Genomic DNA, 25,788 nt, shown 5'->3' with positions numbered 1-25,788 from the left:
TTATTAGCTGCTCGGAATATGGTCCGAAATTACCAATAATGGCTGCTCGGAATTACAACAATCCGACTTCAATTTCCTATTATTAAATCACGGCTGCTCATTTCTTTTTTTTATATCCAGCTTTTTATCATTTTGTGATTATTTAATAAGTAGCTATTAAGTAGGCTTTAAATGTGGGGTTGTTCTTTTGACTTCTCCTTGATGGCATACGACTATATATAGCCTTGTAACAATGTTTTTAATAAGTAGCTATTAAAGTATTAAGTAGGCTTTAAATGTGGGGCTGTCCTTTTGACTTCTCCTTAATGGTTGTATTAGGTGAAAGAGTTATTACAACTCTTCGTATGGCTGGTGGTTTAAATTCCTTGGCTAGTATATAAAGCCTTGAACTTCAATAATAAGAGAAAATGAAGAAATTTAGAAAAAACTTGTTTTGAGTTGAAAATGGCTGCGGCCAATCCTTTGTTATTGTTTGACGCGTTTCAAGCATTAACCCGAGTTATAATCAATAGGTCTTGATTATAGTTCACCATTGTTTGAGTTATAGGTCTAGCTCAAGCAAATATCCCATTGGTTCGATTTATTCACATATTTCGAAACAAATATCTTTATTTCTTGTTTCTTTCACAATATCAAAAAACACATAAACATTACTTTTCAATTTCCGCTGCCAATTCGCATCATATGTGGTATAATGTTTATGTGTTTTTTGATATTGTGAAAGAAACAAGAAATAAAGATATTTGTTTCGAAATATGTGAATAAATCGAACCAATGGGATATTTGCTTGAGCTAGACCTATAACTCAAACAATGGTGAACTATAATCAAGACCTATTGATTATAACTCGGGTTAATGCTTGAAACGCGTCAAACAATAACAAAGGATTGGCCGCAGCCATTTTCAACTCAAAACAAGTTTTTTCTAAATTTCTTCATTTTCTCTTATTATTGAAGTTCAAGGCTTTATATACTAGCCAAGGAATTTAAACCACCAGCCATACGAAGAGTTGTAATAACTCTTTCACCTAATACAACCATTAAGGAGAAGTCAAAAGGACAGCCCCACATTTAAAGCCTACTTAATACTTTAATAGCTACTTATTAAAAACATTGTTACAAGGCTATATATAGTCGTATGCCATCAAGGAGAAGTCAAAAGAACAACCCCACATTTAAAGCCTACTTAATAGCTACTTATTAAATAATCACAAAATGATAAAAAGCTGGATATAAAAAAAAGAAATGAGCAGCCGTGATTTAATAATAGGAAATTGAAGTCGGATTGTTGTAATTCCGAGCAGCCATTATTGGTAATTTCGGACCATATTCCGAGCAGCTAATAATCTCGTATAATCGAATGAAGGCTCATACGTTCAATGAAAGCTCAAAATGCATTTAATTATTCTTGAGAATGATTAAACTGATTTTCGACTTTCAATGAACTCGTTCCCTTCATTGACCCATATCCCAACTCGTATCAACATGTTAATAATGTAGGATCGGATCGTATAATCGTAGGATCGTAGAATCGGGTTAAGATTCTACTTTTAAAAAATTTGAGACAAGTTGAATCGTAAGATCCTACAAAATTAAGATCCTACCTAGGATCAGGATCGGTCGGCACTTTTTGGATCGTAGAATCGTGAGATCCTACGATCCGGATCGGGAGTTTAACAACAATGGTTGCAGGTCTCAGGAAGGTGCATGTATTACCGGAGCATGCATCTGACAATTCTTGCACTTCTTGGTTTTTGCCCTGGAATCTTTTAGCATGGTAGGCCAGAAGTAGCCGGCTCGGAGAGCTTTGTGGGCTAGCGTTCTCGCCCCCATGTGATGTCCGTAGATGCCTTCGTGAATCTCTGTCAGTATAAGCTCCGCGTCGGCTGGGCCGACACATTTCAAGAGTGGTCTTATTACGGACCTTCTGTACAATTCTCCTTCGAACACTAAGTACCTTGCAGCGATCCTTCTTATCTTCTGAGATAGACTGCGGTCCTCCGGCAACTCTTTTGTCAGCTTGTATTTCATTATCGGAGTCATCCACGTCGTCTCGGCTTCGATGTTGCCCACCATGCCGACGGTCTCAGTGATGCTTTTAGCATTTCTGATATCCACCAAAGACGGTTCGACCGGGCATTTTTGATGCTTGAACTGGCAAGTTTTTAGAGAGCGTCGGCTCGGTTGTTCTCAGACCTGGGGATGCACTGTATTTGGAAAGATTTCAATTTTGAGGTGTCAGCTTTTACCCTCTCCAGGTACCTTACCATCCCATCGTCTCGAGTCTCATACTCTACTCGAATTTGATTAGTCACTAAGAGCGAGTCTGTTTTTAACACAATATGCTCTGCCCCGGCAGCTCTAGCTAACTCGACTCCAGTTATCACCGCCTCATATTCGGATTCGTTATTTAAGGTCGAGAAGGTAAACTTCAAGGCGTACTCAAACTCGTTTCCGTTAGGGCTGATGATAAGGATGCCGGCTCCTGAGCTGTTCGCCGTGGAGGACTCGTCGGTATACACTTCCCACACGCCGGGATGTGATTCTTCTTGATACGTGCACTCGGCCAGGAAGTCTGCAAGCGCTTGCCCCTTTATCGAAGGCCTCGGCTTGTACTGAATGCAAAAGCCGGAGAGCTCCACTGCCCATTTGATAAGTCTGCCGGATTTTTCGAATTTTTCTAATGCTTTCTCCAATGGCTGGTCGGTTAATGATGCGAGTTGGGATACGGATCAATGGAAAGACGGATTCAATGAATGTCGGATATCAGTTTAATGCATTCCGATGATTTTTTGGGGTTGGTTTAATGAATCTCGGGATGATTAAATGAATCTCGACTTTATTGAATATGGTCCAAATATGTATCACACACGCATGCCAAGGAAAGGACGGACCAACATTACTTTTTTATTAGCATTTTTCAGATTATGTTTGTAATTAAGGGAAGAGGAATTATCACCTCTTCACCTTACTAGCTTTACCTCTTCACCTTCTAGGCTTTACCTCTTCTTAGCTTTACCTTTTCACTTTCTAGGCTTTAACTCTTCACCTTCTTGGCTGGTTGTTTAAGTTCCTTGGCTATTATATAAAGCCTTGAAGCTTATGAATAAAAGGGAATGAAGAAATTTAGAAAAAACTTGTTTTGAGTTGAAAATGGTTGCGGCCAATCCTTTGTTATTGTTTGACGCGTTTCAAGCATTAACCCGAGTTATAATCAATAGGTCTTGATTATAGTTCACCATTGTTTGAGTTATAGGTCTAGCTCAAGCAAATATCCCATTGGTTCGATTTATTCACATATTTCGAAACAAATATCCTTATTTCTTGTTTCTTTCACAATATCAAAAAAACACATAAACATTACTTTTCAATTTCCGCTGCCAATTCGCATCATATGGTATCAGAGCTTCGGCTCTTGATTTTCCATAATCGAGACGGTCTTAGGCGTGTCAAAGCCAACTTTTTAGTTGAATTTCCGATTGCGATTGGAGTTCAAAGGTTAAACTTGAACAGGTAGTTCGAGGGTTAATCGGTTTTGCATCTCGGGAACAAGTTTCTAGTAATTTGTTATTCAAGGAGCGACGGAGACAAAAAAAAAAAAAAAAAAAAAAAAAAAGTTACTGTTCACAACCGTGTTACTGTTCATCCGTGAGAAAAAAAAAAGAAATTTGTCCCAAACGGTCTTAAGGTGTGTCGAAGTCAAGATGTTGGTTGAATTTCCGGTTGCGATTGGAATTCAAAGGTTAAACTCGAGCGAGGTAGTTCGAGGGTTGATCGACTTTGATAACCCATATTATAGGTTCAAGAATCGGGACGATTCTTTTTGAAGAAAGGGCGGATGATACGAGTACGGATACGGTCCAAGGAGAGGCTCGGCCTTAGCTCGTCACACACGGCCCAAATATGTTTCGCACACATTCCAAAGGAGCTGCAAGTGACGGTCCAAAATACTACAAGTTAATAATATGTTCTTATTTTACTTATTGCTAATAAAAGTTGGAATAAGACATGTAATAAGTGTAGGCTTTACCTCTTCATCTTCCTTAGCTTTACCTCTTCACCTTCCTTAGCTTTACCTTTTCACTTTCTAAGCTTTAACTCTTCAACTTCTTAGCTGGTTGTTTAAGTTCCTTGGCTACTATATAAAGCCTTGAAGCTTATGAATAAAAGGAATGAAGAAATTTAGAAAAAACTTGTTTTGAGTTGAAAATGGTTGCGGCCAATCCTTTGTTATTGTTTGACGCGTTTCAAGCATTAACCCGAGTTATAATCAATAGGTCTTGATTATAGTTCACCATTGTTTGAGTTATAGGTCTAGCTCAAGCAAATATCCCATTGGTTCGATTTATTCACATATTTCGAAACAAATATCTTTATTTCTTGTTTCTTTCACAATATCAAAAAAACACATAAACATTACTTTTCAATTTCCGCTGCCAATTCGCATCAATCAACAACTCGAGAATTTTGATTAGAATCGCGTTCTAACTAAAATTAGTTTTGTTTCTAAGCAAGAAACGATTTTGTAGACACAAGTTTTTAGCAAATTTCTGGATGGCTTTTATTCAGAAACTTCAAGGCTTTATATAGCAGCCAAGAATTCAAACAACCAGCTAAGAAGTTGAAGAGTTAAAGCTTAGAAAGTGAAAAGGTAAAGCTAAGGAAGGTGAAGAGGTAAAGCTAAGGAAGATGAAGAGGTAAAGCCTACACTTATTACATGTCTTATTCCAACTTTTATTAGCAATAAGTAAAATAAGAACATATTATTAACTTGTAGTATTTTGGACCGTCACTTGCAGCTCCTTTGGAATGTGTGCGAAACATATTTGGGCCGTGTGTGACGAGCTAAGGCCGAGCCTCTCCTTGGACCGTATCCGTACTCGTATCATAATCAATAGGTCTTGATTATAGTTCACCATTGTTTGAGTTATAGGACCGTCTCGATTATGGAAAATCAATTTCCGCTGCTTTTATCAATTTCGACAATCAGACAGTCATCAGCACTGTTCGATTCAATAAATTCCGCTTCCGCATTCACATCATATAAACTCCGCTGCCCAATTCGCATCATATGGTATCAGAGCCGAAGCTCTTGATTTTCCATAATCGAGACGGTCCTAGGCGTGTCAAAGCCAACTTTTTAGTTGAATTTCCGGTTGCGATTGGAATTCAAAGGTTAAACTCGAGCGAGGTAGTTCGAGGGTTAATCGGTTTTGCATCTCGGGAACAAGTTTCTAGTTATTTGTTATTCAAGGAGCGACGGAGACAAAAAAAAAAAAAAAAAAAAAAAAAAAAAAAAAAAAAAAAAAAAAAAAATACTGTTCACAGCCGTGTTACTGTTCATCCGTGAGAAAAAAAAAAAAAAAAATTGAAGTCCCAAACGGTCTCAAGGCATGTCAAAGTCAAGATGTTGGTTGAATTTCCGGTTGCGATTGGAATTCAAAGGTTAAACTCGAGCGAGGTAGTTCGAGGGTTGATCGACTTTTGATAACCATGACGGAGAGGAAAAAAAAAAAAAAAAAAAAAAAAAAAAAATACTGTTCACATCCGTGTTACTGTTCATCCGTGAGGAAAAAAAAAAAAAAAAAATTGTCCCAAACGGTCTTAAGGTGTATCGAAGTCAAGATGTTTGTTGAATTTCCGGTTGCGATTGGAATTCAAAGGTTAAACTCGAGCGAGGTAGTTCGAGGGTTGATCGACTTTGATAACCCATATCATAGGTTCAAGAATCGGGACGATTCTTTTTGAAGAAAGGGCGGATGATGCGAGTTGGGATACGGATCAATGGAAAGACGGATTCAATGAATGTCGGATATCAGTTTAATGCATTCCGATGATTTTTTGGGGTTGGTTTAATGAATCTCGGGATGATTAAATGAATCTCGACTTTATTGAATATGGTCCAAATATGTATCACAAACGCATGCCAAGGAAAGGACGGACCAACATTACATTTTTATTAGCATTTTTCAGATTATGTTTGTAATTAATGGAAGAGGAATGATCACCTCTTCACCTTACTAGCTTTACCTCTTCATTTACTAGCTTTACCTCTTCACCTTCTTAGCTTTACCTTTTCACTTTCTAAGCTTTAACTCTTCAACTTCTTAGCTGGTTGTTTAAGTTCCTTGGCTACTATATAAAGCCTTGAAGCTTATGAATAAAATGAATGAAGAAATTTAGAAAAAACTTGTTTTGAGTTGAAAATGGTTGCGGCCAATCCTTTGTTATTGTTTGACGCGTTTCAAGCATTAACCCGAGTTATAATCAATAGGTCTTGATTATAGTTCACCATTGTTTGAGTTATAGGTCTAGCTCAAGCAAATATCCCATTGGTTCGATTTATTCACATATTTCGAAACAAATATCTTTATTTTTTGTTTCTTTCACAATATCAAAAAAACACATAAACATTACTTTTCAATTTCCGCTGCCAATTCGCATCAGTTAAGACCGTCACGGGATGTGCGTTGAAGTAGGGTTTCAGCTTCTTTGCGGCAACGACGACGGCGAGGGCTGCCTTTTCGATTAGTGGGTAATTTCATTCGGCGGCCAGCAGTGTATGGCTGATAAAGTAAATTGGGTATTGCTGCTTATTTTCTTCCCTGACGATTACGACACCGACCGTGGCCGAGGTAATCGCTAAGTATAGATATAGCGTCTCCCCAAATGGCGTCGGCACAGACGGGGTCGGCGGTGTCGAAGGTAGGCTTTCGGTTGCACGAAAGTCGTGCTCTGTTCCTCCCCCCGACTAAAGTTTTTATTCCCCTTCAGCACTCTAAAGAACGGAGTGCTCTTGTCGGCCGACCGAGAGATGAAGCGGGCGAGAGCCGCCATCCTTCCGGTCAGCGTCATAACCTCTTTTCGATTTCTCGGCTCCGGTAGGTCTAGTATTGCTTTGACTTTCTCCGGATTGGCATCAATTCCCCTGACGCTGACAAGCACGCCGACGAACTTGCTGGCCCGGACACCAAAGTTACATTTCTTTGAGTTAAGCTTCATTTTATATTTCCTTAGTGAACAAAATGTCTCGCCTAAATCGGCTAAGTGCTCGCTGTCAGACTTGCTTTTTACAATAGCATCGTCGACGTAAGCCTCGATGTTTCGCCCTTTTTGATTTTGGAACACTTTGTGCACCAACCTAGTGTAAGTTGCGCCAGCGTTCTTCAAACCGAACGACATCATTTTATACATGAATGTGCCGTGACTGGTGATGAATGCGCATTTAGGCATATCTTCCTCGGCCATAAATACATGATGATACCCTGAGAAGGCGTCTAGAAGGCTTAGCATAGTGTAGCCTGCCGTGACGTCAATTAAGCCATCTATTCGAGGCAAGGGATAACAATCTTTAGGGCACGCTTTATTAAGATTGGTAAAATCAACACACAACCTCCACTCCCCTGACAATTTCCTCACCATTACAACATTTGCTAGCCACTCAGGGTAAGTACAAGGCATGATAAAGCCCGCCGCTAATAATTTGTCTATTTCAGCTTTGATGGCCTCATCCTTCTCGGCCGAGGAGTTCCTCATCTTCTGCTTGACCGGCCGAGCGATGGAGAGTACGTTCAGCTTGTGAACGATCACCTCCCGGCTCACGCTTGGCATCTCGGCAGCTGAGTATGCGAAGACATCTTTGTTCTTCCTCAGTAGGTCTAAGAGATCAGCCCTGAATTTTGGCTCCAGGTTGACACCGACAGTTACGGTGCGCCCTGGGTCAATTTCCACTTCCTCGGTCTCGGCTCCTTCGACCATGCCGACATTAGTATTCATCGGTTCGCCCTCCTGCTGCAAGGATGGGCTCTTCCCTTTCTCCGATTTTTTCGCCACTTTGAGGGATTGCATGTTGCACCCCCTGGCAGACACTTGGATATTGACTATTTCATCTTTCTCGTCCTTTGAGACGAGCTTTTGTGCTTCCCCCGGTCCGAGACGTACATCAATGTCGGGGCCCGATGGACATCATCGCATCGGCCTTGCTCAAAGTGACCCGGCCTATGAGAACATTGTAGGCAGACGAACCATCGATAACCACGAACTCAGATAAAACATTTTTAGCCGCATCCGCTTGGCCGAACATCACCGACAGTCTGATTGACCCCAGGGGTACCAGGGCGGCCCCAGAGAAGCTGTATAGCGGGTTAATGCAGGGGCTCAGGTCTCCAATCTTCAGACCGAGATTAAGAAAGCACTCCCAAAAAAAAGTATAATTTGGAGTAACGCCATTAAATGACCAAGCCCAAAATCACGTTCAATCCAATCCTTCTCACACACATGACACAACTAGAAGCAAACGGAACCCCACATGATTTGAATTTCAGCTTTTATCCCTCCTCCCGCTATTCAAACAAAAATACAAACAAATAATTAAATTAAATTAAATCAACCGTTTCTCTCCTCAATACCGTATAACATTTTTCTCTCCATTATTTTCAATTTCAAACCAACAACGGCTTTCATTCATTCATTCATCCATTCTCTCTCTCTTTCCCCTTCTCCCTCCTCTCCAACGTTCTCCTCCGTTTCATTTTTCCGCAATCGCCATCCTTCATTTTAATTTAATTATTCTCAATAATTAATTTTCAAAGATGGTGGAAATCGACGGTAAGGTCGGATCTTCAAGCGACAAGGAATCGGTCCGTGTCGCGGTAAATATCCGTCCGTTAATCACTCCCGAGCTCCTCCTTGGTTGCACACATTGTATCACCATTCCCCCCGGTGAACCGCAGGTAATTTATCAACATTTCCGTTTATTATTTCTCCTTTTAAACATTTACGCTGTTTTTTGCCTTTTTGGTTTAATTAGGTTTCGGTAATGAAATAAAACAGGTTCAAATTGGATCGCATGCCTTCACCTTTGATTATGTATTCGGAAATGGCGCATTTCCGTCATGTCGAATCTTTGATGATTGTGTTGCCCCTTTGATTGATGGCTTATTTAAAGGTTATAATGGCACTGTTTTGGCTTATGGACAGGTTAGTTTCTGCAAAAGTCGTTTACTTTGTTTCGTATTTTGACGGTTTATTGTTTACAATTGATTGATTGTTGTGTTTTAATTGATTGAAGACGGGTTCTGGAAAGACGTATACAATGGGAACTAATTACAGTGGAGACGGAAATAGCGATGGAATTATTCCCAAAGTGATGCACACCATTTTTTCTAGGGTTCAGTCTTTGAAAGCCTCAACCGAATTTCTCATTCGCGTATCCTTTATTGAGGTTCTCCTCTTGTTTGTTTACAGTTTATGCATTGTTTTATTTTGCAGCAATTCTGTATTTATGAATTTGATCTGATTGTTATGATTGGAATGTTGCTAGATATTTAAGGAGGAGGTGTTTGATTTGCTTGATCCGACTCCTCCACCGGTGTCTAAAGGCGAAGGGATGCCTGTAGCAAAAGCTTCTGGATTAGCTAGGGTTCCAATTCAGATTAGAGAGACGGTGAATGGCGGTATCACCTTAGCTGGTGTCACAGAGCCCGAGGTTCTCTCTCAAGAAGAGATGGCCTCTTTCCTCACTCGAGGATCTATTGCTCGTGCAACGGGAAGCACAAACATGAACAGTCAATCGAGGTACATTGTTTGTTTACTCGGATTATCTACGAGCTACAAGCTTCTTTGTCTAAATTGTTAAAACTTAAAAGTCATGATCTTGTGAGCTGAATACAGTAAGAATGAAGAAGGGCATGTATCGATTTTGTATGCTTGTCACCCATAATTGTAGACTTGTAGTACGGAATATCCTGCTTAGTAGGTTGCCTTTAATAGATGGCTGCTGTTCTAGCTATTTTTTGTGATGTATATATGATTGAATCCAGTTGATAATATGTGCTATTCTAATAGCTTTTGAATTTGTTGTTTATTTGATCGTGCTTTCTGCCAGTATTTATCCCAACTTAATGTTTTTTGGGTTGTGTTTCAGTCGATCACACGCCATCTTCACCATATCTATGGAGCAAAAGAGGAAAGCTCGATGTCCAACAGGGTCAGATGACGATATTGGTGATGATATATTGAGTGCCAAGCTCCACCTTGTTGACCTTGCTGGATCTGAAAGAGCCAAGCGGACAGGAGCCGATGGAATGCGTCTAAAAGAAGGTATGACTACCGTCTAATAAGTTTACTTCGGATTTTTATCAGAAAAAAGGGCAGAATAAACAGCTTGTTCTAGGACTCATTTGCTTCTTTCTCTTTTGTGTGTTGTTTTTTCCGCCCCAGGAATTCATATCAACAAAGGGCTATTAGCTCTTGGAAATGTAATTAGCGCACTCGGAGATGAAAAGAAAAGAAAAGAAGGGGGTCATGTTCCCTATCGAGATAGTAAGCTCACACGCTTACTACAGGTAAACCTTTAATTTTCACTCTTGAATCATAAGTTTATGTCAAGTTGTTCGTTTGTGTGTTATCTTTCGTTCCACAAATTGTTAGTTTTGATTTAAACTTTTCAATTGGTAGGATTCTTTGGGAGGTAACTGCAAAACTGTGATGATTGGTACGTTCGATCCCCTAGTCATATGTCTCCTGCATTTTATACTGTACATAATATCACGTTGAGGCAAAAATAGCTCCTAACATTTTATCCATGCCTTTGTCGTAGCTTGTGTTAGCCCAGCAGACACAAATGCAGAGGAAACTCTCAACACTCTGAAGTATGCAAATCGTGCTCGTAACATTCAAAACAAGGCTGTTGTAAGTTCCCGTTGTATCATTTGATAAGGAAAAATGTTCTCGCTGTATCATTTCTGCTACATGTTTTCTTTTCTCTATAGCTGTAATGCTACTTGGCTTGTCAATATATCTTGGCTTATAATGTTGACTTTGTCTCAAAATCTGTTACTCTGTAGATCAATCGCGATCCTGTTGCTGCTCAGTTGCAACAAATGCGCGGTCAGATAGAGCAACTTCAGGCAGAGCTTCTCTATTACCGTGGTGACTCAAGTGTTTCGTTTGAGGAACTTCAGGTATCTTGCTTAGTTGCTTCAAGGAAAGAATTAGTTTGCCACTTTTTATAATTTACGCTGATAGCTTCAATGTAATCTGGTTTATAACAGATTCTTAAGCACAAGATATCTTTGCTAGAGGCAAGTAATGCAGAGCTGCAACGGGAACTAAGAGAACGTAACATAAATTGTGAGCTTTTATCTCGTCGTGCTCTTGAGGCGCAGGTATGTGTTTTCTGTAAACCGTATCCACATCAACTTCCCTTTCTCAATGTTGTCACTATTAATATTCTGTAACTCCACTTTCAGGTTGAAAAGGACAAATTAATAATGAAAATTGAAGCTGCTAAGAACGGCAAATCCTGGGATGAGATAGAGTCTGATGGAGATCAGGCATGGCACTTTGGTTTTACTTTATCTGATTCACAAGGTTATTATTGTCAAAATATGGAACCTCTAAAGGAAATGTACATTAATTTACAGGAATTCAGCTTGGTTCAATCTTACGTGTCAAAAATTCAAGAATTAGAGGGAGAGTTGGTACGACTACAAAATGTAAATGCCTTGAAGCACAATGGTTCCCCTGATACTTTTGACTCAGATGATGAAGTTCTGCCATCAAAAAGTAGCTACTTTTCTGAGCTTTCTTCTGTTTCTGACGATAAAGAGACAACAGGTTAGTGCAAAATTGCATCAGTGTCTATTAATAACGATCACCATGTCTGCCTGCTACTTGTAATTGGACATGCTGTTTTGTCTTAGAGACTCACATATGTAGAACAAGTTTCAGGTGATGAAAAGGAGCTTGAAGAAAAGGAGCTTGAGCATTCGTCTCTACAAGAAACACTAGATAGGGAACTGAAAGAATTAGATAAGAAGCTTCAGCAGAAGGAGGTAACTGTGCTGTTTGTTGCGTGTACATTTATGAAATATCACTACACAAGTTAATGCTTCTACCTAGATTTCCTCTAATGGTAGCTCTTCTCTAAACTAGGCTGAAATGAAGCGTTTTGCTGGTGGTGAAACCACTGTTATTAAACAACATTATGAGAAAAAAGTTCTGGAGTTGGAACATGAAAAGAAGGTCTTGCAGGTGAGAAGTTAATATAATATGTACTTTGGCCTTGGCCCAAACTCAATTCAGTCTTGGTCTTGATCGGAAAAACTGACTTATCTTCGTCTGTCTCTCACCAACTGACAGAAAGAAATTGAGGATTTAAGGCACAAGCTTGGTAACATTTCATCAACCTCTGATGATGGTGCTCAAAAACTCAAGGAAGACTACCTACAAAAGCTGAATCTTCTTGAATCACAGGTCAATATTCTAAACAAAATCTTGTTGAGATTTAAACAGTTCTCTTTTATTGAAGTACATCGGACTGCAGGTTTCAGCTTTGAAAAAGAAACAAGAAGCTCAAGCTCAGCTTTTAAGACAAAAACAGAAAAGTGACGAGGCTGCCAAAAGGTTGCAGGATGAGATACAGCGTATCAAGTCCCAAAAGGTTTGATGCAGGCTTCTATAGCTTCCTAAAGTTATATGGAGATAAGATATTCTTTGCTTACCAAGGTAATTGTAATAGGTTCAACTCCAAAACAAGATAAAGCAAGAGTCTGAACAATTTAGGATGTGGAAGGCCTCCAGGGAAAAGGAAGTGTTACAGGTAGGCGAATAGTGTTTCTTGGATCATGTTTTGGCATAAAGCATTTGCCATATAATTTTAAAGTGCGTGAGAGATATGTGCATCTCTTGATGCAATGGCACAATGAAACGCCTCTATTTATCAACCCTTAGCATTACATTTCCCTGCTTTTGAATCAATGAAATAACTAGAATGCTATATTTCTAATTGAGCTATTGCTAAGCTTAGTTTAAAATGCGTGCCTTGGATGTGATTAAGCCCAAGGCTTATTGAGGCGGACCACTATATAATTTTTAGTTTTTACACTATCTTTTCTCCTAATTCTTGTACTATGCCCTGCTCATTATCACATTATCCCTTGCCGTCTTTAAAATCTAGATAAGGGTCTTGTTACACAAATTTTTTTTTGAGAATATTCTTTTTCCAAAAGTACTTGTTGCCTCCTTTTATAATTAAGCTAGCTGGATTGCGACAATGCTTTAGTAGTTTGTTACATTTCATTTCCTTTTGAGGTGACATGATGCAAGATTCATAAACCAAAATATTTATGATATTTTCTGAACTTGTTTGGCTAACAGCTAAAGAAAGAGGGACGCAGGAACGAATATGAGATGCACAAACTATTGGCATTAAATCAGAGGCAAAAAATGGTAAAACTGACCCTGTCTCACTCTTGTATATTTAGGGAACTGCAATACTTAAGCTCACATTTATGTACCAGGTCCTACAACGGAAAACCGAAGAGGCAGCTACAGCTACAAAAAGACTAAAAGAGCTTCTTGAATCGCGGAAAGCTGCATCTCGTGAATCAGGTAAGCTTTGATGCATGATTTATATGGTTGTGAATTGCGAGAAATAAAATCTATTTGTAACTGCATCTAATTTATTTTTCTCTTTTCCTTTCTTCCCCCTTAACAGCAGGAAGTGCTGGAGCACAAGTAAGTTTTAAGTTGATTTTGTAAAAAAATTAATATCTTAACCAATTGATTTTTGCTGATTTGTGGTACTTTGCTTTGAAGAGGGCACTAAAGGAAGGAATTGAGCATGAGCTTGAAGTCACTGTGCATGTACATGAAGTTCGCTCCCAGTATGAACGTCAAATGGAAGAGTGAGTTTTTAGCTCTGTGATAGAGGTTTATATATGAACTATGTTAGGAACTACACTGGAACTGCACGCCAAAAAAATAATTTTTGTAATCTCCTACATCATGGAGATTATTTTGTATCTGACATTGAAGTCTGTATTGGCTTCTGTATTTGGATTTTATTTTCATCAGTTAGCACTAGCTTATACTATGATTAATACTATATTAACAATGGGATGCCCACCTCTACGTGATCCCTTAAATCTCATCCGCGAAAATTCTAAATGTGAGCTTAGGGCATTTCAAATAATGCCATTTGTGTAGCTGACGAATCTCAATATAATGATGATGAAAATAAAATCCAAATACTAAATGATGATGATGATGTGGTCCTATGCTACCTTGAATATACTGCATATATAAAAAATACTAAAATAGTGAATAAAAGGTCCTTCAAAATGTTGCTTCAGCTCCCTGTTGCATTTATCCTTTAGACTTTCAAGGGGTTTTGGTTAGTGATGCAAACAAATACAATCATCTTCGATAAATTTCTCACAATCAGTCCAATCTTATGCTGATGTTGCAGGAGAACCAAGATGGCACAAGAGATAGCAAGGCTGAAGGAAGAAGCAGAGATGCTAAAGCAGAATAATATGAGGTGGGAAATAGTATTGTTTGTCATTGAAGTTAATAATACTCGTTAGTTTCTTGTTTCTTAAAAGCTTCTGTTGAATGGTTTGCTGCAGTGGATGCCCTGAAACAATGTCTCCTGGTGCAAGAAACTCAAGGATTTTTGCGCTTGAAAATATGCTTGCCACTTCTTCTAGCGCTTTAGTCTCGATGGCTTCACAACTATCTGAAGCAGAAGAACGTGAACGTGTCTTTAATGGCAAGGGACGTTGGAACCAAGTTCGATCTCTAGCTGAATTAAAAACTATGATGAACTATTTATTCAATATTGCTTCTTCCGCCAGGTACCAACTTCTAATATAATTGTTTGTTTTTATCAGTTGAATGTATGAAGTTTGGAAAGTTGCATTTGTTACGCCTGAAATATTTCCATCTTAAAACTCGAATTAGATTTTATGAAATATGGAGATTTTTTGTCTGAATTTATCAGACGCAATTAAATCGGTTTGTTGTTTTTAAAGTCAAAATAGAAATGATCATGCTAAATTAGTTCAAAAGCTAACCTTTGTGCTTTGTTGACTAGGTGCACGGTGAGGGATAGAGAAATTGACTGTAGGGAGAAAGACTTGGAAATAAAAGAGTTGAAAGAGAAAGTGGTCAAGCTAAATGGCTTTGTTAGACAATTGGAAAAGCAAAATGTTGAACTTGTTCACCAAATGCAGCAGGTTTGCTTCTGCTCCATTCTTTTTACATAGTTCTACAAGCCATGTGATGCTGATATGAACGCAAATCATATTTCTTAATTGTTTGTTGATGCAGGCACAAAACAATGCCGGCCGTATTTATGACTTGCGGCAGGTACAAATAACTCCCGTGTTAATGTCATTTTTCTATTTAAATACTTTCTGGCATTCTCTGCTCACCATGTTCTTTGTCTTTGATATGACTGAATGTAGGGTCCCAGAGCCTCGGGATTTTTTAAGTTTGGTGGCAATGCAGCAGAGCTGTTGGAGGACATGGATACATCAGATTCTGACCACAATTCTGATGAGGATTCGGGCGATGATGAATGGGTGAACTCTATGTTTTTAGTAAGGAAAAGGAACTCGAGGATGAATGGCCGGTCAGGGTCTCAGTCATTGGACAATGACAGTGGTGGAAGTTTGAACATGGACGATTTACCCGACACTTCAGCAACAGCAAAAGAGAAATCAATAGCCGTCGTGTGTTGCTCTTGCAGCAAACAGTCATTTTGCAAGACCATGAAATGTGCGTGTCGTGCTTCTGGAGGAAGCTGCTCTGCATCCTGTGGCTGTTCTTTGAAGAAATGCATCAATAGAGAAGGCGGCATAGTTAAAGAGGTTGATGATGCTGACCAGAAGGTTAAAGAGGTTGATGATGCTGACCTTGTTGCTCAAGGTGCCGCCTTGCTTCAAAGTGCACTTGGTGACCAAACTGAAGAAAATGCAAACCGTCGGACGCCTTTGGCAGACATTGGGAATACACATGTACGTCTTTTGACCTAGTATCCATCTTAAACTAATTGTTTTATGATATGAAACCCCTTCTAATATCCATTTTTGCTGCAGGGAAAATCAAATGCCACCACTCGGAAAAAATGGAGGAAATCTGTGATTCAGCTTGTTCCCGCAGCCCCACCTACTAAACCAGCAGCTGAGGATGCAGAAGAAACAACAACACGGCCAGAACATAATAACATTCCATTAAGGTTACCAAGGGCAATGCGGTCAGCAGGCGCAAACATGAATCTTCTAAGAGACAGGAACTCAGAACAAGGAGAAGAATGTGGTGTCCAAAAGGAGTCTGGTGAACCTGCGAGAAATAGAACTAGTCCAGCTCGAAGACCGAAACCCAAGTCAGAGGAAAAGGAGAATCTTGGTCTGTAAGACTGTAACTCCCTTTCCTAACACCCTTACGGGGGTAACGTCGTCCTCAACAACCTTGCTTCCAGGATAGAGTTTGACATAGGATAGATCCCACCTCTGATTTGGTTGCATCAGTACAAAAATTAGTCTTCATTGGATTTTCTACTGGTCATCGGGTGTAAGCTGGTTGTAATTTAGTGTTTGTTATGGAGTTGAGTTGTTGTAACCAATTCAAGTTACAAGAAAAGTAACTTAGAGCAACAATGTCTACCTGATGTTCAATTTATTTGATCACTTTATATAAGGTATCTACGGTTTCATTTGGCCGATAAAACTTCAGCCCTAGGTAGAACTTACAGGTACGCAACCCATTTTGCTAGGTTTAACTGAAGACAACCCCTCCCAAGTTTGGCTTTTTTTATTGACGAGAGTTGGTGAAAAATGTTATTATGCTTTTTTTTTTTTTTTTTTTTTTTTTTAAATCTTTTTTTTATCTTTAATCTTATCTCTCACTTAAAATAAGTTGGTCAAAATATAAGGGAATAACCCGCTGGTCTAAAGTTCAAACCTTGGTGAGGGTTAAATTAGAGTAAAATCCGTACGTGAAAAAGTATAACCCAAAGTTATTGTGAAAGTAATTCTTATAATTAATTTCCTTCAATTCAGAGGTGTTGAATTGTGAAACAGGTTAGGTTAAGAGGAGCCTAAAACATACCGCTAGCTTATATAGGAAATAAAGGTAGAAACAGCAACATAAATATGATCAAATTAGCAAAAAGAATATAGTATAGATTTATAATAAATCTTAGATAGCAATTATGAGGTCACTCAAATTACAAAAGCACTATATCATGATATCAATCACCGTGAACCTATCTTTGCAAACATCAAGCATCGAGTCAGTCAGGCGAAAGCCGAGGTAAAAGAATGGAAGACGCGGCGCAAATAATAGAACAGGTCATAGAAGTCGCGGCGCACACGATGAAACAGTAAACTGAAGTGGTGACGCAGGCGATAGGACAGTAGATTGCGAAAGTCCATGGTCGCTATCATTCCCACTCCAACTTTTCTCACGAACACAGTCAATCGCCTCATCGGAGGCATGAATGCCATCACCGGCGTCGCCAATAACGTAAAAGTCAGTAAGACCTCCACCGCAAACAACATTGCCACTCTGGATCTCTTTGTGTGTTTTGGAATAGAACAAGTAACGATCAAAAGAATTACACTGTTACACGATTATGATATTATGATATGACAACCTTTACAGGTAATCAATATATATAGGGTTCTTTTCGAGAGTGTCCAACTTTTATAAAACCCTTATTTAAAGATAATTAATTTTTCTTTTTTCTACTAGTAGTCCGATGATGTACTTTGTAGAGTTTGTTTACAAAACCACTTGATTTTTAAATAATAATCAATCAAATTAGGATGTGCGAACTAAATTAAGGTGCGAACCGTACAAACTGACTCAAATAATAATAATACCCTATACGAATACTCAACCCTCAACCTCATCCACATAGTCTCTAATTCATACCCAGGCCCACGACCCCCGATCATCGGCGTCGGACAATCAGTGGTAGTCGGAAACTCCGGCAACTCAATCGATCAGCTATAACTAAGTCGATGATGCTCTTCAGCTACCTTTCCTATAATTAATTCAATTTTAAAACGAAATTGAATTTAGAAGTAATCGCAACCAACAACAATGGCATACTCAGAAGATTAGGATTTGTGCTTGTCTTCTGTTTTTATTAAATTGAGATGTTGAATGAGTGGTTTGAGCTCGGTTTCGGGTTCGACAATGGCGGCTCATCTGGTGGTGTTGCGTGTGTACGGTGGTGCTCGAGAATGTCGTGCTGAATTGACGCCGTTGTCACTGTGTTTGGTCCTTTAGTACTCAATAGTGAAATTTACATCAACTTGAACAATTAATTTTATTATGTATGGAATATGGATCTATAAATTTGGAACACTATGCCTTCAGAAGGAAGATTGATTCTTACGTGAAAAAATACGACCCAAAGTTATCACAAAATCTCATTGAAGACGGCACGTATCCGTCACTTTGGAGTGACGGATACCATTTCCTCTCACAAATGACCCAAATAAAGGAGAGAGGGAAGCACATGGGGGTGCCCCACCTTGTCCCTCCTATCCGTTTTATGAGTGGCATTATCCGTCACTTGCTCCGACCCGTCTTCAGCAAGACTAACTGCAAAGTTATTGTGAACGTAATTCTTATAATTATTTTCCTTCAATTCGTAGGTGTGGAATTATGAAACAGGTTAGGTTAAAAGGAGCCTAAAACATATACGGAGTAGTTTATATAGGAAATGAATGTAGAAACAACAATAATTTCTTACTCATTCTTACAAGTGAAAATAATGACGTGCACCCATTTTTGGTACGCCCTATTTTGTTAAATAGTTTGGGTTTGAACCCTAATTAAGCAAAAACTTCGATTTTTATCTCTATATTAAAACTCGTCTATACCGTTTATAGTATACAAAGACGTTATTTCGAAATTGCCTGTTAATAGAAGATTGTTGAATTCATGGTTGGAAAATTATCAACTAATCTAATTTCGAGGTATGGTCAATAATTCGATATTGATCTTTACACACAATTATCCATAAAGCATCTTTCCAGTTGCAAAGTTTAGGGTATTCGATATTGATCTCTACACACAATTACCCCTTGCATGCCAAACACAAACACCACCGCTTTACTTAGTAAGATTACTAGTTTGGATGCCCGTGCGTTGCAACGGGGTAATTAACTTAGCAAAAAAAATTGGTTATAAGGTCTTAATATTTACATTTTATGTCTAATTATTTATTTAGATATGATCAAAAGTCAAAATATCTTATTTAAGAGACGCAAAAGATGTTAGGTTGATACCTAAGTTCCAAGGATGCCTCATATTTATAATCATAAGACCGCTACATCTTATGTTAATCTTTCGATGTGGGACAATTCTATTATTTTTATATAATCCTACATTATTTTTCAATGTGGACATATAACTTACTAAGAAATACACAATTTTATATATGTACAAATTATATGAAATCTATAAGCTAGTGATATCATTTTTACCACGAATCAAATTATGTTATTTTCATAATTTTCTTAACGATATTTTTTTGCCAAATGAAATGTAAATTTTTTTATATAAAAATTAGAAACATCACTTGAATATAATATAGAAAATAAATATTATAATAATTAAAAGATTCTCCACTTTAGTTTTTACATCAAAAAATATTATTTATGATACTTTCCTAAATTAATTTTTAAGATCACCCACCTTATGATAATTTTCTGATGTGGGACAATTCAACTATTTATATGTAGTATATTTACCACTCCTCCATTATTTTTCAATGTGGGACAAATAACACACGAAAAAGTACACCATCTTTTTTGCACCTATTTCGATATCCAACCCGATTTAATAATGAGAAATATTATACTATCTATTTATATTCGTATGTTTTTTTTCCATTTTTTGTCATAATTAAAATATGTACAAATGATATGATTTAAATTACATTTTTTTTCTAACACGACTTTTAAGATGTAATTGAGGGAGCAATCAAATGTATAAACAAATGCAAAATATTTTTTTTTTCTGGTGCGATTTTGATTAATAGTTAAAAATTATGATGTGTTTAGTTACTCAAATATAATGAGGCATAATAATTACCTATATTTGAAAGTTAAAAAGATTTAATTCTACTATTTATCAAAGTAAAAAATCTTATTATTGATTTGTTTCTGGATTCAAGATCTTTTTATGCAACACTTGATTGTATTATAATTCATAAATTTTTTATTTTATTGCCGAGATTATCATTATATGACACATTAATAACCAATTTATGTATATTTAGCACCATTTTATTTTTTAATTATGATTTTGTCTTAAATAAAGTTATTATACTATCGATTGTCTTAAAATAAACATTATAATATCACTAATATAGTAATATATAATCGCTTTTATAAATATCTACGTGGTTAATATTTGTATAGTATTGTTGTAACTAAGGTTTAATTTGCCGCTAATACAAACTCTTATAAGAACTCTCTAAGATAATTTTTAAGCAATTCAAAAAAATTTGGGTTGATACCCCTAAGTTTCAAATATAACTCTTATTTAGAATCATGTGATACCTCACCTCATGATAATCTTCGAATGTGGGATAATTCAACTATTTATATATAATATATTTACCACACCTACATTATTTTTCAATGTGGGATAAACAATATACATTGAAATACACCATCTTTTTCATACCTAATTCGACATCTAACCCAGTTTAATAATAATAAGCAAATACTCCCTCCGTACCAGACCAAAAGTAACACTTACTATAAACAGACGTACCACACCAAAGGTAACATTCCTTATTTGGCCCACAACATTATCAAGTTATCATTATACTCATTTGATATTTACACAAAATGCCATTACATACCCCATCTACCAACCCACAATTAAACCCACAATTACATACCCCACCTATTTTTTCCCTCTTTACCCTTACTTTTTCCACTTTTTCTTAAATACTCCAATTTTCCCTACGTTACCTTTGGTGTGGTACGGAGGGAGTACTATACTATTTATTAATATTCGTATAGTACATTTTTTTTAACTTTTTATCGTAATTAAAATACTTGCAAATAATATGATATTATATTCTAATCCTAGCATTTATTTACCACGAATCTAATTATATAATTTTTCAAAAAAAAAATATGTTACTTTAATTTGCTAAATGAGATGTATAAGTTTTTATATAAAAATTATAAACATCACATGGACATAATATAAAAAAATATATATATCATATCGTGGAGATAATGATATAAACTCTTAAGAGTTCTCCAAGACAATGTTTAAGATACTAAGAAGGTTATGGGTTTGTTTTTAGGTTCTAAGGATGTCTTCTAGTTATAATCATATGATCACCCATCTTATGCTAAACTTTCGATGTGGGACAATTCTATTATTTATATGTAATATATTCACCACACTAACATATTTTTCAATGTGGGACAAATAACATACTTAGAAATACACCATCTTTTTCGCACATAATTCGACATCTTACCCGGGTTAATAATAATGAGCAAATACTATACTCCCTCGATTCAAGACCTAATACAACATTGCTTTTTTTACACTATTTATGAACGAATAGAATCTTTACGATTACTTGCAATACGTAGGACAAAAATATGGTCATGTGGGATCTTATTTGATTCATCTATAAAGTATAATGAAAATATCAAATTTTTAAATTTTTTATAATGTAAACTTAAAGATATTTACGTTGTAATTTGTGTCTTGGCAAGTGTATAAATGACAATGTTGTATTTGGTCTTGAATGGAGGGAGTACTATTTATTAATATTCGTACGTTTGTTTTTTCTAATACTTTCTTGGCAAATGAGATGTATAAGTTTTTATATAAAGAATATAAACATCACTTGAATATAATACATAATATAGAAAAAATATGTATATATCATGCTCTGAAGATAATGATATAAACTTTTATAAGAGCTCTCCAAAACAATACTTAAGAGACTCAATAGGTTTTTGGTTGGTATATAGATTCCAATAATGACTCCTATTTATAATTATAGGATCACCCATCTTATGTTAATCTTTCGATGTGGGACATATAACATATTAAAAAAAGTACACCATCTTTAATACTCCTATGTGCAAATCATATGAAATCTATACTCTAATGAAAACATTTTTTACCACGAATCTAATTATGTTATCTTCATAATTTTTATAACAACATTTTTTTGCCAAATGAAATGTCAAAGTTTTTATATAAAAATTAGAAACTTATCATGAATATAAAATAGGAAATATAGATATTATAATAATTAAAAGATTCTCCACTTTATTTTTTATGTGGAAAATATTATTTATAAAACTTTCCTAAATAAATTTTTGATGATGTGGACGCTCTAGAATCGCTCGAAAAAACTCTCTTTTATATATATATATAGATATATAGATTGTCTATGTCTAATTGCATATTTGGATAGTTTGATTGCCATGATAGATTAATTTGCCTTTTTTTTTTTTGGTACAGAGGAGCAAAGCCCCGAATTAATTTCTCATTAATAACCAGCTTTTGTACTCATATAATAATTAGTTGAATTATTAAGATTGAAAGTTGTACGTTGTTTTTGATGGAATTTTAACACGTTCAAATTCAGGTGAGACATACTTCGATAGTTGTACGAAACAAGCAATTACGTTGACATGATTACATGAAGGTATAGGTACAACTTCGTAGTGATACGACTAGCAATGTTGTCAGGATCGAGATTCTACTTTGAATCGATGGAGACGGTAGGATCGAATCGGTAGAATCGGATCGTAGAATCGTAAGATTCTACAAATTCACTAAATATAGTTATTTATTTGGTAAAAATATATAAATGAAGATCAAAACACTTATTTATACCCAAAATAATGATAATTAATGAGTTTAGTATCATTTCATGAACATGTTTCTACAAATGACATGAAATTTGGATTTTACGATGTCGTTATATAAAAATTTATTTTAATATGTTTACTATGGAGTCGGATCGTAAGATCGTAGAATCGTATTCTGATCCTACCTCTAGAAAATTTCAAAGAAATAAGATCGTAATATTCTACAAACTTGATAGAATCGTAGGATCCGGGATCGGACAAGCATTTTTGGATCGTAAAATCGTAGAATCAAAGGATCGAATCGGGATTCTGACAACAATAGATACGCGACAATTATTCTATCCAGGGGCGGAGCCAGAAATTATAAATACCTGAGTAGGTCTTGCTTAAGACGGGTCGAATCTTAAGACGGGTAGTTACACTTACAAAACGAATATGGGGGACAAGGTGGGGGCACCCCCATGTGCCTCCCACTATCCTCTATTTGGGCATTTTGTTTCACAAAATGGTATCCGTCTACAACTTAAGACGGATAGTGCCCGTCTTAAGTAAGAATTTGTGTAAATACCTAGGGCTATATTTCAAAATTTTATAAACGATTTTTTTAGATGTGTATTACAATTAACGTTGACAAACCCAAAATTTTTTTTTCGTATACACTATACAACTTTAATCTATGTGTCATTTTTCTAACATCAGAGGCAAATATAATAGAGAGACAACAAGTCCATCGATATTATTTTTATTCACGTACTCCGTATTTTTTTAGTTAACTTATAGATATTTAATTGTTTTAGCATCAATAACCACCTGGATGGAATTCGCAAGGCAAACATATTAAATAAGTGAAAATGAGACCTAAAACTTTGTAAAATTTAAAATAAAGGGGTCGTTTGGTTACCCACTAAAAAACACAGGAAGTACAATTCATGTGAATTGCAAAATGGGTAACTTGTTTGGTTACCCCAATTCACATGAATTGGAACTTCCCATGAATTCTAATTCCTCCATAATGGAGGAAGTTGCTTACCTAGGCCCCCCTAGGTAAGTGGGAATGCCTACATGAATTGCAATTCCTATATGCAACCAAACAACATTTTCTAATTCACATGAATTCTAAATTCATGTGATCTTTCACTTCCTAGGCAATGGAAATTCCTGCATGCAACCAAACGACTCCAAAGTAAATTTAAAAGAGTGGGTCTCTTAAAAACTGTCTCATTATAGTTATGCATGAGACATATCATTAGTTACTCTAAAAACGAACCAAAAAAAAAAGAAAAAGAAAAATGTATAACACTTGGAAATTTGGTAGATATCTATTATAGGAGTATGCAGTAGGTCATACGGAATACCATTATAATAAAAAGAAGAGAAAACAATAAAAAGAAGAGAGAAGGGCAAGTTGGCGGTTTGAACCCGTGTCTATCCCCTGAAAAGTAGATATCTCACCACCAGACTCAAGCAAGATAAGTGTTATTTACTACACACCTTACATATATATTGTTTTCTAGTTCAAAAGTTACTAGGGCTATAGCCCTAGTAAATAAGGCCCAATTCCGCCCCTGATTCTATCTAACTACGTAGGTAAACCAGGAATCCTTATAGAACTTTTATTATACAATACTGCATATATATAGGAGTTCGGCCAAATATTCCAAAATGTGAGCAAGTCTTCTCAAAAACAGATTGCACTACATTATTATATGTGGAATATCCCATTAATATATTTAAAACTTACTAAAAATATATAAAAAAAAAAAAGCAAGAGATCACACGGAGTAAATGATTAGCCATCATGCAAAAGTTTTTCCGAACGATTTTTTAGTGACATTAAAGCGTCTCCCTTTAAAGAGTTACTTAAAATCAATCTATATATATCTCAAGGGTTTTTTGAATGTGTGCCCTTAGGGTACACATTAATAAACCAAATAAGAAAAGATTATATTTCTCCAAGCCATATGTGTCGTAGCTAATATAAAACCAATAATAGGTCTAAGAATCCTAATGCCTATCATGATCTATGATCTATTATACCGTATTTGTTGGGAGATTAATATAATAAGAACAATAATAGGTCTAAGACTCCTAATGTCTATCATAATTTACTATAAATATATTATCGCTAAAAAATAAGGATAAAAACTTATTCTAATCTCGATCAGAGAGTTTGTATCTGAATGAGCTACAACCTACAACTCATTAATCTAGCTATAAAAGGATGTGTTAAATTTTTATTTTCATTATTCGTCTTACATTTGATATTTGGTTATTGTTGTTGTTAATCTATCTACATAATGATATAAAAGTAATGATTTAGAGTGTTGGAGGCAATTAAATATATCCTTACGTTATAGGATAAGTAATTGCCGAGTGAGTAAAGTTTAATTTACAAAGACAATTTTATATCCTTACTAAAAGTCTATGCGCTAACCCAAACTAGAATTTGACTATTTGAGTTGTCTACACATCCACCTATGCTAATACAAACAGGAGAATTTAGTTTATACGATAAAATTTTATTTAGTGTGAGTAAACAAAATTTGCTAAATTTTATTTAGTGTCAATAATAAAGAGTCCAACTTTAATACAGTTTAAGTGTTATGGAAGGCTTCATCCTCCTTTGAAATTTAAATAATTTTTATATAATTATAAAAACAATGATAAGATACCCTAAATGCTTGATCCTCTTAGTGGTCTCGCTGAGTTGCTCGGAATATAACTATAATTTTATCTTTAAAAATATAAAGTATAAAAATAATGACGATTAGATATAAGAGCAATGATATCTAACGCAGATAAAAATAAAAGGAGTTGAGCAAACAAGATAAAATTAACTATCTTTTGTAGCTAAACGGGATAGGTCATGTTCTTTCGGCTTAATTTAAGCTCATTTCAATTCAACTCGGTTCTATTTAGTTCAATTCAGCTTCATTCGGTTCAATTCAATTTAGTTTAGTTTAGTTCAACTCATTCCTTCATAAATTAACTCTTACTTCAGCTTCATTAAGTTCTTTAGCTTCATTAAGTTCTTTAGCTTCATTAAGTTCAGCCCAGCTCCATTCGGTCAACTCCTTTCAACTGACCATAGAGCTAAATACGACGCGGAATGTATG

The 25,788-nt window shown here is 36.2% G+C and overlaps 1 protein-coding gene across 4 annotated transcripts; it reads left to right on the top strand.

Annotated features, from left to right (window-relative positions):
* Nucleotides 1–8,357: 8,357 nt before the first annotated feature.
* On the top strand, nucleotides 8,358–16,505 carry LOC141586370 (kinesin-like protein KIN-4C). 4 transcript variants are annotated; one of them, XM_074407575.1, is made up of 27 exons: nucleotides 8,358–8,731; nucleotides 8,832–8,978; nucleotides 9,070–9,222; nucleotides 9,322–9,575; nucleotides 9,925–10,100; nucleotides 10,221–10,345; nucleotides 10,458–10,494; nucleotides 10,600–10,691; nucleotides 10,847–10,963; nucleotides 11,054–11,167; nucleotides 11,252–11,335; nucleotides 11,426–11,618; nucleotides 11,733–11,836; nucleotides 11,937–12,035; nucleotides 12,144–12,257; nucleotides 12,328–12,444; nucleotides 12,523–12,603; nucleotides 13,161–13,232; nucleotides 13,304–13,394; nucleotides 13,501–13,520; nucleotides 13,602–13,690; nucleotides 14,254–14,325; nucleotides 14,414–14,641; nucleotides 14,881–15,022; nucleotides 15,117–15,155; nucleotides 15,254–15,805; nucleotides 15,887–16,505. In XM_074407575.1, the coding sequence occupies exons 1-27, from the start codon at nucleotides 8,591–8,593 to the stop codon at nucleotides 16,202–16,204; spliced, it is 3,771 nt and encodes a 1,256-aa protein (XP_074263676.1). In that variant the 5' UTR covers nucleotides 8,358–8,590; the 3' UTR covers nucleotides 16,205–16,505. The 4 variants fall into 4 exon arrangements, with proteins under 4 accessions (XP_074263676.1, XP_074263677.1, XP_074263675.1 ...); XM_074407576.1 differs by having other exon boundaries at nucleotides 8,382–8,731; nucleotides 13,504–13,520; XM_074407574.1 differs by having other exon boundaries at nucleotides 8,382–8,731; nucleotides 11,727–11,836; nucleotides 13,504–13,520.
* Nucleotides 16,506–25,788: the final 9,283 nt, after the last annotated feature.

The sequence above is a fragment of the Silene latifolia genome, chromosome 6, assembly GCF_048544455.1.
Source record: "Silene latifolia isolate original U9 population chromosome 6, ASM4854445v1, whole genome shotgun sequence".
In the NCBI taxonomy this organism is placed as follows: domain Eukaryota; kingdom Viridiplantae; phylum Streptophyta; class Magnoliopsida; order Caryophyllales; family Caryophyllaceae; genus Silene; species Silene latifolia.
This window is presented reverse-complemented; position numbering and strand designations above follow the sequence as displayed.